The sequence below is a fragment of the Hyposmocoma kahamanoa genome, unplaced genomic scaffold (assembly GCF_003589595.1).
Source record: "Hyposmocoma kahamanoa isolate Upper Pololo Valley unplaced genomic scaffold, ASM358959v1 232, whole genome shotgun sequence".
Lineage (NCBI taxonomy): Eukaryota > Metazoa > Arthropoda > Insecta > Lepidoptera > Cosmopterigidae > Hyposmocoma > Hyposmocoma kahamanoa.
Genome location: NW_020653750.1, coordinates 8,663,899 through 8,679,198, shown reverse-complemented (window position 1 = coordinate 8,679,198; position 15,300 = coordinate 8,663,899). Strand labels below are relative to the sequence as shown.

General features: G+C 33.6%; 1 protein-coding gene across 2 annotated transcripts in view; it reads right to left on the bottom strand.

The window, feature by feature from the left end:
- Positions 1 to 14,115, bottom strand: part of LOC113228441 (testis-expressed protein 2) — a 29,728-nt gene extending 15,613 nt beyond the window's left edge. Inside the window, exons 1-7 of one of the 2 annotated variants that reach the window (XM_026461742.1) lie at positions 14,081 to 14,115; positions 13,256 to 13,699; positions 12,583 to 12,686; positions 9,335 to 9,476; positions 7,681 to 8,216; positions 6,774 to 6,861; positions 5,617 to 5,770 (exon numbers count right to left, since the gene is read on the bottom strand). In XM_026461742.1, the coding sequence (XP_026317527.1) occupies positions 5,617 to 5,770; positions 6,774 to 6,861; positions 7,681 to 8,216; positions 9,335 to 9,476; positions 12,583 to 12,686; positions 13,256 to 13,699; positions 14,081 to 14,105 (1,493 nt within the window). In that variant the 5' untranslated portion in view covers positions 14,106 to 14,115. The remainder of the gene's footprint in view (positions 1 to 5,616; positions 5,771 to 6,773; positions 6,862 to 7,680; positions 8,217 to 9,334; positions 9,477 to 12,582; positions 12,687 to 13,255; positions 13,700 to 14,080) is intronic. The other variant, XM_026461743.1, reaches the window with a different exon arrangement.
- Positions 14,116 to 15,300: the final 1,185 nt, after the last annotated feature.

Genomic DNA, 15,300 nt, shown 5'->3' with positions numbered 1-15,300 from the left:
GATGTGACTAAATTAAAGAAAAATCAAAATAAACCAGATTCCCTATATCATTCTCAACGCTAAATATAACTGTGTTAAGTTGTTTATCAAATAACTTATCTATTTATTTTTGAACACTGTTGATACAAAAATCTAATTATTTTGAAAGTAACATTTTGTGGGTTGGTTCTGGAGGGTATACTCTCGTTCTCCGCTCAACATTTGTCCGAAACAATTACTGTGAAATAATTAATACACGACCAAATAAAAAAACAGCGTCAAGTATGAAGCTTCATTCGCATCATACGTTTTTTAATTTGGCCGAGTATTACTTATTTGACAGTATAATTGTTTCGGATAGAGAACGAGAGTACAGGGTCTGATTTGCATAACTATGTCCAATTTTCGTAGAAAAATCTACTAAAATGTCGTTTACGGCCTAAGTACCAACATTATTGCGTGATGGGAAGTCCCTCGTATAATATAGGCAAAAAATAGTCCAGACTGGCAATGACTCACAATAAATTCTACTAGCTTTAAGTACTGGTACTCGTGCAAAAAAAGTTTAATATGAAAAACTACTACATTACAGCGTACATATTTGAAATAAAGGGCAAATACGCTTTAATTCAAATAGTTACTTGTGACGACTACAGATATTAACCTTGGTATAATAATGATGCTCGATGAAGTATACATACATATAAAGAGAAATGACATTGAAAGTTTAAGTTTATTAAAAATTATCTTCTGATAAACTTTTGTAAAACTTTAGTTATTCCAGTTCTCTGGAATAACCAAAGTTTATTATATGAACTAATTACTGGGTGAAAAAAAATGTAACATGAAGGAGAACTAACTTAAATAATTAAGAAACATTATTACATTGTTCTTAATATGAATAACTGTATTCACAGATTATTTGACAAGTATAACTAATTCTGGAATTTAATCAACTAAAAATGCAAAAAATAAACACACTATTTTACTGCACTAAGGTAAGGATACACTTCTCTTCAATAAACATTGGGTCTTTTCCACCCCAATTTTAAATTTTTCTTAATTTTTTAATCATTCTGAGGTTTCAGAGGGAAGTATTGCCTATTCCGTTCTCTGCGCATTAGTAATATAGTCAAAGTCGTGCAATTGTGACTAAAACGAGTTATTTACATTCCAAAATACAAAACATGACATTGTGAACCGAATTAAGAAAATAACTTGTTTTTGTCTAAGTTGTAACTTACTTCCATTCGTATTCGTACCTATTAAACGGGGCAAAATGGCTGTCATTAGTTCGTAACGAGTAATGAAAAAATTGTATTTTAACGACCCCCATGCGACAGGCAAAATTCTGCATAAGCCCTGTGACAGCCTACGCTATGGGGATGCCGTAGTCGTTCCGTATCAACAAATGAAAACGAACAATTACTTTGTCATACTTTAGCAAAGTTGAAACACTAGTAGCAAAAATGTATCCATTGTTCTCCGTAACGAATGATTTGAGAATTGATCGGGTCGTTAACTTAATATTGCTAGCTGCTACACACTCGCCCCCAAGGTCGTACTTTGTTAGTCTCATCTGTAGCTTTATTTATTTGTACAGGTTTAACTGTTGACCTTTATTGCTTAATGATTTAAGAAACTGTCATAGGGATAGGAGACTTTACGATTTTAAGTTCCATGGTTGAAAACATATTTATTTGCTGTGTTAATTAGTTTATATGTGGCAGACCTTTCGTTGCCATTTAACAACTCTAACATGGAGCGTTTGTCAGTTTGAACAGTCAGTATTTTTGTATGTCACTTGCTTATTTCATAAGCGTGGACATTATGAATAATGGCCAGTCTGTCTTAAAAACGCTGGCATGAAATGGACAATGTAATAAAAATGTCATGATTAAACACTTTTTCCGGTCAGTGTAAATAATGACCACCCTTGTCTTGGTCAAAGTAATAAAACGAATGCTCTGTAGGGCTTTGGTTACGTCAGGGTTTAGCCTAATCTAACTAAATGCATTCATACTATTACATCTTATACTCGGTCGAAATGACAAATTCAGGCCATCTTAAACCTCGATGTAGCAAATGCCCATCGCGAGCTGTCGGACATTATATAATACGGACCGGCGAAAGTAATAAATTCATCAGTTTGGCCTATGCTCTTTGACATAATGACTATTCCGTATTAATAATGCCCGAAAAATTAAATTGCCCGTAACTTATACATAATATATACTAACATGGTTTCGCTAAAAGCATTATTCATTAGCGCAATAAATAATAAAATGTCAAGGCCACTTTTTATATACGCATGTATGAACAATTACTAATTACGCGTGGTGGACGTTATATCGATAGCAATTTCGCACACACAGATAAGCTGAAAAAGTAATAAGAGTTTTACTAATTGCACACTAGACTAATTGAACACAATATTCTGTATTTTGTGATGTCTTCTAATATCGTCCAATCTGAGCAAAGTTTGGCAATTGGCTTTTTCTTATTGTTTTCTACACCTCTATATAACATTATTCGTTAGTTTTTTGAAATGAATTTTATTATCATTTTAATGAACTAAAAAAAGCAGTTGCACGTCAATTCTATATGTTATATCGATTCTATCATTCAAAAAATATCTGCACAAATTTTTCTAAAGATCCCTAAGGTTTAGTTGTTATCAGATCTTTTATATTTTAGTTTTAAAAATAAGTCTACAAATATCGACCATCACGATTGGTTGTCCTCTAGGCGGAAAGTCACGACTCTGATTTCAAACAGAAGTTTTTGCACATTTGTGTTAGTGTTTAGTACTAATGTATTAATGTGGTATGAGCAATCTCAGGGTACCTTTACAGCAATGTAAAATGCTCTCTAGCACTTTACACCAAAATCGTAAATCGTCTCTAACAAAAAAAACTCGTTATCCTATGTCTGCTTTTTCAAGGCAGGCGATAATAGGCAACACGCCGCTGCGCTTGCGTCACACAAAGCTTTGCGAAAATGCATTCTATATCAGAACACGCAGTGCACATGTGGCACATTTCAATACAAATATTCAAAGGAGCACAGTTTATCAACCATTTGCGCCAATTCGGTAAAATAAACTACACTACAGTGTACGCGATGACAAATTATGAAAACATTCAAACGTCGAAACCGCTAGATTGGTTTACTTCAGCTACTTTCACAGTTTAATGACATACGGCATTTTGCTTTGGGGTAATGCCGCCGACATTAATATAATCTTTATCCTGCAGAAACGTGCGGTTAGGGCAATTTACAATATAGGACCCAGAGTGTCTTTGAGAGATAAGTTTAAAGAGATTAACATCCTTGCACTAGGGTCACAGTACATTTATGAAAATGTAATTTATGTTCAGAAGAATAGTAATTTTTTTCATGAAAAATCGTTACAGATAGTAATATTTTAACAGACGTCTTCATAAAGTGGGAAATTCATTTAAAGGGCAATGTATTCGCTTCTATAACATGATTCCGGTTGATATTCAAAATTTGCCATTTACAAAGAGCAACTCCTAAAGTTTCTTGCTCATTCTTCTCAGGGGAATCTGCCTTACGAATGAGCAGTAGAGTTTAATCAATATGACGATTTGTAAGTGCATTTGCTTACCTATGAAATAAAGATGATTTTAATTTGAGTTTGACGATTGTCCGTACTACAACTACCAAACCACTTTGAAGACAACGAATTGACTTAGACGAAGATATTTTAGACTGGGCCATTACTTGAGATGAAAAATGTATTCTTTACCATCAAATCAGTGGTTAAACACTTGCGACAAGCTCAAAGAGTGTTAAAAAAAGTTTATCCATACAAAAATGTTTGTTTGGAAGTAATCCCCTTAGATTATATTCCCCTGAGATTTTGTACAACCATGATAGTTGGCTGATTACTATTGGGAAGAAAAGCGAATGACGATGAAGAATAACTACGGCTAGTCAATCGATCATCACCACTACGGTCAAATCATCTCCACCATACAGAAATAGGTTAAAGCTTTTCGTCATTCTCCAAACTCACCTAATTTGGTCCCTATTGACTACCATTTTTTCTACCTGTAAGGATATTCGATAATGAGTTCCAAAACTTCAAGGATTCCCGATCATCACCGCAAAGGAATAAAGAGTAGTGCATATTTTTAAAATTCAACGTTTTCCAGAATCTAAAATAGAATTCGTTTTTTTTTCTCAAAAAAAAAAAATATACGTTTTAAACTCTTTACAGGGTCACGGTTCACTTAATAATTTGATTTAATAAATTTTATTTTATAAAACATTCGTTTAATTTCAATTCTCCTATATAACGGCAATTTCCTAATTTAACCCCAGTTAATTTTAGAATAACACAAGACACGAATCTGCGAACGCTTTTGTATAAAACAAAACCGTGACATACCTTTACTCATCTTGTGTATATGTGGCGAAATAGGTCAATTATTAATAACGCCGGGACACATAGGATACGTATTTGAGTTATTATCTGTCTCTCGTAACTGGATACTATTAATATAATGATTGCTTTCTGCAATTACGTGAGAATTGTTCCATATTTCGTAATTTACAGAACTTGAGTTAGTTATATTTTACATTTTGGCAAAATTATTTTATATATTTACAATTCTGTCGATTCCGAGTAAATCGCATTAAATTTGTTTATTTTTGGTACGTGACTTGACCTTTTTGAATGTCATTATCAAACTGATTGATATATGGACGAGTGGAGGAAGCGAAAGACAGGAATACAGCGGATCTCCACTCATCCATAGTCTCTCTCTACCGTAGTGGTAGCAAGGTATAATGGTATATACTCGTATATACAATTATGTATATATTTTTTCATTTATATTTTTGTTATTTATTCCCGATAGGCCAAGAGCCTACATAAAATAAACTAAATTTACAATTGTTTGGCGACCTTCCTCGGTGGCCCTCGGGTTTGCACAGTGGGCTTTGCATGAAGACTCGGGTTCGATTTTCGGTAGGTTTTAAATAGAAACCACCGTGAGACTCAGGCATATTAACTAAAGTAACCAACAACTCACGTGTTTAAGTTGAATTTTTGCTCGACAAGTTTCGAACCAGTCCTTGGTCCTTAATTTAAAAAACTTGTCTAACTTTGTTCTGATCTGGTTGTTCTGAGTGGTAAGCAATGCAGTTGCTTAGGTGCGCACTGTACAGGCATTTGTTTTTTTAAATAATACTAAGTAACGGGACGAATAAATCGAGCGCCTAATGGCAGGCGATACGTCTGTCTATAACAGTTGCAGTGCTACTCAGAGCTTTAAATCACAAAGATCTGAGGGGCACTGCCACTGCGCCCGACACCCAGAGACTAAAATTTCCTAGTTTGAGTCCTGGTAATTGGTGTGGTTGTCTAGGTGTTTCAAATCTAGAAATACATGTATATAGACATACAACACACACAAGGAGTGACCTAGAGTTGTTAAAACCACCAAATATTAATTAATAACTTTTCGAATTACGAATTTCCGGAAATGGTTATATACCCATTCGTAATAACGTATATATGTATGTGGAACACCTTTTTCCAACCATCGGTGATGATAAAGGAATGTGCGCTGAATTATTATTATTAATTATAGAAATTATTCATACCGTCTCTTCACTAGTCCTTTGGGTAATAAAATGATTCGGGCCCCAGTGAGGTTGTACAGTCTATGTTGATAAAAGTCCACGTTTTCTATCTTCTCGTCCCACAGGGCTCGCTTTCGTATTTTGGTCTTTGTATACGATATTCTAAGGTTGCAACCTGTAACAAGAATACGTACAGTATAACGGTTTTCTTAGTATCTACCGGGAATCTTCGTGTTTCGGCTGTTTTCGGATTTGTTTGAAGGTCAGATAGTAATATTATATTGAAAATTAGTTATACGTGTAAACTATTACCATAGTATAAATAAGACAATTATGGTAACTCCATTCATACACAACAACGCGGCTTACGTGTGTGCACGCCCGCCGCGTGGCATGTACAGACGCACACATTCGCATTATAATGAAGTGCATTATAACGGGAGTTCATTATCAGGGACAGTAAAAAAAAACAAAATTCGGGGTATTAAAGCACTCAGCCTTTAGCGTCGGGCTTCTAATAGACCTTCGTTAGTAATTTCTTATTTACCGCTCTTAATACACAACGTATAGTATATACATAACAAAACAACTTTGTGAAAATCATCTGTAATAATCAGTATAGTTCACATGGAAATCAAAACAAAAGAACAAGACAGTCCGTAGTTCTGAATTCAAATTATAAATCTAATCTGTCCTGTCTTGTCATAAACGACTCATTTGTATTTTGATAACTTTCGTCTTATTGGCACCCAAAAATATTTTTTTTCTTTGAAAAATGTGATTACGCTGATTTTGTTTAACAATAAAACTGAAATTAAATAAGATATTATAAAAACCGCCTAAAGGTAGTTGTAGATCTCGTTACGCTGATTCCAGATAGGGAAATAACTCACTTTCACTAAAAATGTCGATTACGTTGTTCATGTTAAGGACGACAGTAATAATGACTTTATGGAAATTTGTATTCGGGTGCATTCAGAAAGCCGAAGATTTCCGAGAGGTATTAAGAAAATAGCCACTGCAGATTCCAAGAATAAAGATGTCTAAGGGACCAGACACATCTAAGCAGGATGTGACATTATGACGCCTAAATTCATCACATTCCATCACCAAACCCGCGTGAACATGACTATTTTACTTATGATATAAGTACCTTTTACGATATGTTAATCAATTACCTTCAAGTTTCATAAAAGCTGTCAATGTTTTGTTTACGTGGTACGAGTACGGATCATAATCTGGGTACCTATAATGGTTTATCCAACCCTGAAACAATTTACCATAATTTAGTTGCATGTTTTAGCATCCTTTTTAGTAATTGTCAACATACAATTTAGTTCAATTCATGATTATTTTTAAATTTATTTCAATGACCTTGGAGTAAAGTCAGAGTCAAAATATTACAGATAATAAATTAAAATAAAAAAAAGTAACACAATACATTAGAAATGAAACTATTTTTTTCGGATCTACATCGCGTGCATTTTTTTTGTTAACAAACTAACGATTCGGGCGTCTACAGGTCCCTTAGTTACAGTTGAGTCAGCCACACACGGGCACTCAGCCGTGACCATGGGATTTCCAAACTCTAGCGATCGTAAAAATCTAAGAACTAGATAAAATAAAACAGTAATAGTATAGAAGTAGATGTAGAATATATCTTTTTTCCATGGTATGTACGATGAATTTAAATACAGTACAGATGCGACGTGGTATTTCATATTCTATGTTGCGCCATGAATTTAATTTTCGTCTGTAAGTTACATTAATTAGAGTAGTTGTAAGGGACGACTTGAGGCATTTTAAAAGATTGCAAAAGTAATTAGCTTTTTAGCATGTGCGAATTTAGTAAGCAATAAATACGAAAAGTCTAGGCTATTATACACATAATTTGGTTTTGTAGCTTTATTTATGTTTGTACTTAAGCTAAACTTAATATAAAAAGAAGTAAAACCGCTATGCATTTCCAAACGGTATGCTGTAATGGGCTGGTGTCCTCAACTCATGTGGGCGCCTATTTCGCGTGTGGTAAAATTTGAATTAAAATAATTTTGAATTTACTCACTTAAGAGCATATATACATACCTCGATCTTTTTAATGGGTTTGTGTTCCTTTATAGACGGAATGGTATAAGTCATAGGCATAGCACTACTGCGCTTTAGTTGGAAGAAGTTGTCCTTCTTCAGCTCCCAATCACAAAAGTAATTATCCAACAACCACTGCTTGAAGTTGCTTGCAAAGTAAAAGCACCAAATGCCAAGAAGGAAGCCATTCCAAATGTTGGATTCGGGGAATAAAAAATAGCTAATGAATATTAGAAACGTTAGGATGTACAAAGTAAAGTTAAAGAGCAAAGTTTTTTGAGATGTTGAAGTATCAACAGTTGGTGTGTTTTTTTTACTAGGAGGAGTGCCAAAGTTCATGGGAGTCGGTATGACAGGTGGCATTGTTTCAGAGGGATATAAATCCACAGGTTTGTTGTATGGACATTCGGGCTGTAATGGCGGGACCTCGCAGAAACCATCTATGCCGTCTTCTAACGCTTCAATTCCGGATTCTACTTCCATCATATTGGAGTCCTTTAGTACGTCTCTGGAAAGATCTGCTGCTTCACTTTGTACTAGAAAAAATATTTTACTTTTGTTATACAGTCTAGCAATAGTCTTTTGTAAAAATATTTTGCCTAATAACACGTTAAACTCAAATGTATTTGGTATATAATAAACAATTGTCTTGTATATGTATATATAAAAATCCTAAAATCATTACCTGTGCATAGGAAATGAAACTTTTTCGGATCTAAATTCGCGTATATTTGTTTTTCATATAAACCAATGTTTCGGGCCCTTCACACGGCCTTTTAGCCTTTACGGCCTGACTGTCAGCTGTGATCATGGGACCTGAAAGAGTCCGAAACGTTGGTTTGTTTGAAAAAATGATTTAGATCTGAAAAAAAAAACTATTTCATTTCCTATGTGTAACAATTGCGAAAACCTAAGAACTCGACACTACCTTTGCTTCAAGGAAAAAAAAATTTAATAAATAAAAACAACTGGAAATAAAATCACCTTGTCGAAGTTAGTTGATTAGCAATGATAATCAAAGCTGATAAGTAGACGTACTGTTAAGTACACATTTTACAGCTATCGGATAATTAATATTCGCTCATAGATAAATGTCAATACTTACTTAATTAATTTGCCAAATAATAAATCACTGCCTATTTTAACATGTAAGGCAGGCTTAACCACTTGCAGGAGACTCGTGTCTTGCAGTGGAAACAGAATGGGTAAAGGAGTGATTTAAAGTAAAATCAAATTTCTGAATTCAAGAATAGTGGCCCAATCCAAAACAGTTCCTTTTTTTATTTACTACTTAGATATGTTTAGTAAATTCTAAATTTTATTGTGAATGACACACCAAGCTTTCCATAATCATATAACAGTCTATCTTTCACGGGAGACACGACTCAGTTTTTTGAAACCATATTCCTGCTGAATTAGATGTTCTTGAGGTAGGCTACTATTCCAGAAAGCCATTGATTTGTATATATAAAAAGCCGCGAGATATGAAACTGTCTCTAAATCTTCAGTTCCCCTTATCCTTTTTTTTTTTTAAAAACATTGCACAAAAGCACTGAGAACAAATTCAATAGTCTAGTTCGCCACGGATTTTATTCCTAATAAATATTTAAATTGGTAGAACAGATGTTCCATTGACTATATGTATATAACTTACCAATATTCCTATGTGTGTCATCACTGCTTTCCGAATTGTTTTTAGATTCCAGTGGAAAACTAACTTCTTTCTCAGCAGCTTTAGCTGTTACAAGGTTCGTAAGTTCTGATAAATTTTGCATACTGCTCTCCAATGATGACACCTAAAAGTGTTATTAAAGATAAATAAAGTCACGAGAAAATTTTACCACCCCATAAGTCATAACTGCCTCCGTGGCCGAACGGTTATCGTACCGACTGCCACGAAGAGGTCCCAGGTTCGATTCCCGAGCCGGGAGAAATATGTGTATGGCCTACATTTCTTTCTCTCGTGAGTTTGGTTGTAATTTGTGGTTGTCTATGTGTGTGTCCATGGCACCCGCGAAACAGGGTTACCCTAGTGCGGGGCTATGTTGAGTGTGTGCGTTATTATTTAAAATAAACATACATTATATTATATCTAGGCGTAGCATAATATAATGCGTTTTGAATAAACGAAACGCCTGACAACTTTATCCGACGATATAGCTGCGCAACACGAAATTTTTGCAAAATGCCTGATTGTTTTGCTGAGGAGCTAAGCTGCCCATCGCAAAGTTCCTTTGCTGTAGTAAAAGACGGCACACTGACAACTGCCTACTGTGAAAAAACGACCGTACTTCGTGTCGTTTTAATTAAGCGAATTTAAAAGGCAGAGCAACTCGATTGCGATTGAGTTAATTACGAGAGTTAAATTAATTAGTTATGCGCAGGTGCAAGTAAGGAAGGTAGATTACCTAGACTAGGTAGCAGAGTGCAAGTGGCATCATTGTTTTAAGATACTAAACTAATATCCCATGTATAACATACTATAATTGCTTTTGTAGAAAATAATAATGGAGGGCGAATTCATGCGCAGTTTCATGTTCCTTTTTGGCAATAATCATTTGTCATTGTCTGTGTTTTTGTTAGGTCTTTTTGAAGTTAACAGTGGCTCGTTCATTATAGCATCAATTCATAAAGACTAGCACAACCGGCTTTTGAAATTTTCTATGACATGGGTCTAACCTGGCTTTTCTCTTGAGGATATCCACCCTTCATCACTGGTACACAGTCCATGTTTATTAATACATTAATATGTCTGTTACTAGTCACTATTATTATGTCACAGAATTGTACTAATACATTAAACTAATTGAGTAATGACATTTACATATAAAACTAGTTCTCAAATTATATGTACATTAAAAAAAAGGGAAAGTGCCCCGAAATAGTAAAAAAATATTATGTTTTTATTCAATCATACAAAACTAAATAGGGCAATTTTAAAGAAAAGCATTTGTTTTTGTCATTTAAAAAGTGAAAAGTATAATCTTATTATTTCATTAATTATTTCAAATTTTTCATTTTGTCTGTCCAATTTATTATAGTGTTTTGTTAAATGGGACAGCGTGAGGAAACCCGAAACCATAACAGGTACAAGGAAACTGTCTTAGGAACCATTAAGACTTTTTTGTGAAAATCATTTTGGCATAGTCAATTTTTTGGTCAAGCGTGAGTTGTCCATAAAAACGAATATAATTGATCAAATTTTTTTAAGCTTTAAGGATTCATTTCATTGTATTTAAGAAACTGCAGAAGTTGTATGTAAGAAACTGCATCTATTAGCATTAAAAAAAAGTAGCCAATTTTATTAATTTTGTATGATAAACATTTTATGAATTTGACCAACCCTCTGTCCCAATTGTTTGGCATCCAATACAATGAAATGATCCTTACATAAAACTGAGTCGATCAGCACCATAAAAAATTTAGATCAGTTTTATTAATTTTTATGGTCAACTCACGCTTGGCCAAAAAATTGACTATGTCAAATTTGTTTTCATGAAAAAAGACTTTATGGTTCCCAAGACAGTTTCCTTGTATCTTCGATGGTTTGAGATTTCCCCATACTGTCCCGTTTAAAAAAAGAAAACACTGTATACCTTAACATTTTAGCAATGACCTACCAATAAATGAACATCGGGTTCGCGCTAAAAAGTGTCCGCAACCTATAGGGCGTTAAAATCACATACAGAGTGTGTTCGACTTACAGCGCGGTTTTCAATCATGCAGTACCATATAATAATAACTTGTAAAAATCACTGCAGTAAAGTGTAAAAATAGGATTTTGTATCATATTTTCACTAAATAAATATATTGTGTTATCATAGTTCTCATTTAAAAGGGTTATTTTTTACAGTTTTTTAGTATTTAATTAATATATAAATGAATCGTAAATATAAATTACAAAAGCACACAAAATAATCAAATAGCTAACTGTCCTTTTTCTACACACTGCATGCGTAAAAGACGGAAAGAGACCCATTACGTCAATTTCAAGAAGCTTTTATAAACTTCTTGGGTCATTTTCAATTGTTCAAACCACAAACGATTGAAATATTTAGGACAAAGAAACTATAGAGTTGATTTTAACGATTTTTTTAATTAAACGTTAGTAATAACTAACAAAATATTGTTGTACTCGTTTTACGGCTTGGGATTGCCTATCAGAAGTCAGAATATACATTTGCCCGAAATGAATTTTCATAATGTCAAATATATTTTTTTAGGAAGATTACAAAACAAAAGCTGATTTTGTCTTTGTGAAAAGCATCAATTACTCGAAAGCGTAACAGTTTTATTATAAATCGGTTTTCGAAATTACGGATATTTGAGTTTACGTTTAGTTGGAATATCGGTACATTTCTTATAGTACACGCTTATTTTCACATTTTAGTAATATTTGTATGTATGTCTCTGCCCAACTCTTTATTATTTCTTTAAGTGAATTTGTACAAAATTCGACATAATAATATATACAAATATTAATTAATATTTACGATAAAGGCTACTCCATTACTCTTGTGTTCAAGTAATTTTCAGTCGAAGCGAAATATGGTGCATTTTGTTAAATTTCCAGTAGAAGCTGAATATGGTGTTTTTGGGCCCTTAAATTGTTGCAAGCAAAATTAGGCAGTACTGCAATGATGTTACAATTTAAAGGTTTTACTTTTTATATTTCGTTTGTATAGCTTAACTTCAGACATTTTTTTCGTGGTTTTTTAATTAGACCCGACGTCCATTTGTTGGTAGGTCAATGGATTTCAGGTAAAATTTTCCAAATAGTTCTAAATATAGGAGTAATGTTATATAAGATGCTGTTAATACGATGAATTTATTCAATTGAGTGAATTTTAAAACTTCTTTTAGTATTAATTTTATCATGTGGTGTAATGAAATATCACTTACCTGATTTTCTGTATCCCCAATGCTGAGATCTAAGTCTTTTATTGCTGAACTTTCTTCAGAGTCTGATATAGAACTATCTCTAAGAACACCTTTCTCTTTTGATTCTGTTAAAGAAAAAAATTAGGTATTTATAAGAGTTATAATTTAAGTATTTTCAGACTTTTATTCTTTTTAATATATCAAGTGACGGGACTAACAAGTGCGCCTGATGGTAAGATACACTCCTGCCCAGAACAATTGCAGTGCCACTGAGAGCTTTAAATCACAAAGATCTGAGGCGCACTGCCACTGCGCCAGTCACTCTGAGACATAAGTTGACAAGTCCCATGTGCCCAAAACTGGAATACAGTAATGGTAACATTACTGCTTGGTGGCAGAAATAGGTAAGGTGGCAGTACTTCCCTAGATGAACTCTTTTAAAAGGAAAGAAAGTTCTACTGCTACTAAAGTCTTAAGCCTTTATAAAGCAAGTAGCATGAACTTAATGATGTGTAATTCTGCTGCTAAAGGAGCTTGACTGCTACAATATTTAATAATACAATGATATTATAAAAAGAAAAAATAACATACAAAATTTAATAGTTTGATTTAAAGTTCCTATACAATAAGCCTATAAGAAAATCTCCAAAAAAGTATCATGAATATTAATAATTAAAAAAAAAACAAAGTTTACCTTCAAGAGATTTTGTCTTCATGTCCTCAACTGCTTGAGCAATTTTGAACTTAAAATCGTGAAATATCTTCCAAGTTTCATTCACTTCCTTCACGTCGGCCGATTCTGATGTACTTCTCTTGCCAAGACGGTTCAAATAGTCCTTCATGGGAGATGATGACACCTCTTTAGGGGGAGTGCGGTTTTCTTCAGCAGGTTTGGAGTCTTTGGTCTCTGATGGCTTGTCCTCAAACTTTTCAGCTCTAATAGATTTGAAATATTTGTCTAAAATTGATGGGGTCTTGTCTCCTCTCTTCGGGCTGGCATTCTCGCTTTGCACGACAGGCGACCCATCAAATTGTGGTGTGGGAGGGTCATCTTCACAAGCTTCAAATAGTTCTTCCAGCTCTTCATTGTTAGCATTATATCTAAAGGAAAACGATGTCGACGCGCCTGGTGTTTTAGCTGAAATGGAATGAATCTTAAATATACGCTGGAGCTAGCAGTGTTAGTTTTTTCTGTGATTGTGATGACTTACGCATGACAAACTAGTGCAATATAATCATTAATCAAATAACTGCCGAAAAAGTGACGAAACATAAAGCACATTGTTAATGCGCGTGCAGTTACAATGAGACTGCTAATAGCGAGTGTCAATGTTATCGTCTTTGTTTTCCAAGATACTAAAAAGCAATCAAACAGCTGGTGATAACATAGTTCCCTATTATTAAACCAGTCGATCTTTTTCAAACGAGTAAACAACATTTTCTTGGTACTAAATTTAAAACAAAGTAATACAAAAAAACATTGTGAAATAACATTCCAAAATTTGGTAGACGTGCATACCAGGAGGAGTGCCGGAGACTTCCATAGTTTCACAAATACGACACAAACTAGAAAACAATAAAGATGAGAACAAACATAGTGCACAAATACAACTCTACGCTCTAATCAAAATCATTGAAATACAGAATGTGGAATTTCTTTATTCAATTTTTTGGACCCTAGCAAAAAATACTTTTCAACGTTTCACGACGTGACTACACTAGCTGTCATTCTGCGCTGTCAACACAAACTGTCAATCACTGACACCATTTACACGTTCTTCTTTGTTTATGATTCACATCCATTAGAGGTAAAAAGCTTGATATCGATTAAATAAACTCGATAATGTAACAACAACCGATATCGCACTGTTATGACCTTAGAGCATATAGGACTGGAGGTGTCAATGATAGGCAATTCCCTCAGTTAAAGTACAAACACAAAACAACCACCGCACAATAAACACTACTTTCAAATTGATGTTTTTCATTTGCATTTTCGAATTCACCGCGTCAATTGCTTCATGAAATATGTCGTCTTGCAACATACAAAAAAATCTCTGCTACATCCAATCAAGCCAAGGATGCAATTACATTTCATTTATACGTCTATTTTTTAAATTGATTGTCTATTTTTAGTTTGTTATTATAACTAATTTTTTCCACAATGATTAAATTTATCGATTACATAGAAAATATTTGGAAACATTCAAACATTTGATATAACCACGCCTATGAAGTTCCTTAATTACTGACAGGCAATCATTTCCATCCTCTAAGGGCAACCACCTTATACTATTTTATTTTTTTCAACAAAAAAACGCAATTCTACATGAACGCTGTTTTTTCGTTATAGAGAAGTGAACATGCTTTTGGCTCCGATTTTTATCGATAGATTATGTAACGAAGTTATTCAAATTGATTTTGCTCCGTCGTATTACATATCAAATAATAATGTAATGAATTATAAATAATGAAAATAAATTGTACTTGTTTTAATATAAATCATGCCGTAATGTAAGAAAAAATTAAAATAAAAAGTACATATACGAGTACATACTTACATACAATACACAATAATAAATTACAAGAGCTATCATAATAACCAAATAGTTAACTGTCCTTTTCCTATACAGGCAGAAAGAGACCCGTTCTGACAATTTCAATTTTCAAACTAGCAATTGAAATATTCAGATTTGAAACAAAGAAACTATAGTGTTGAATTAATGTTAATCTTATTTT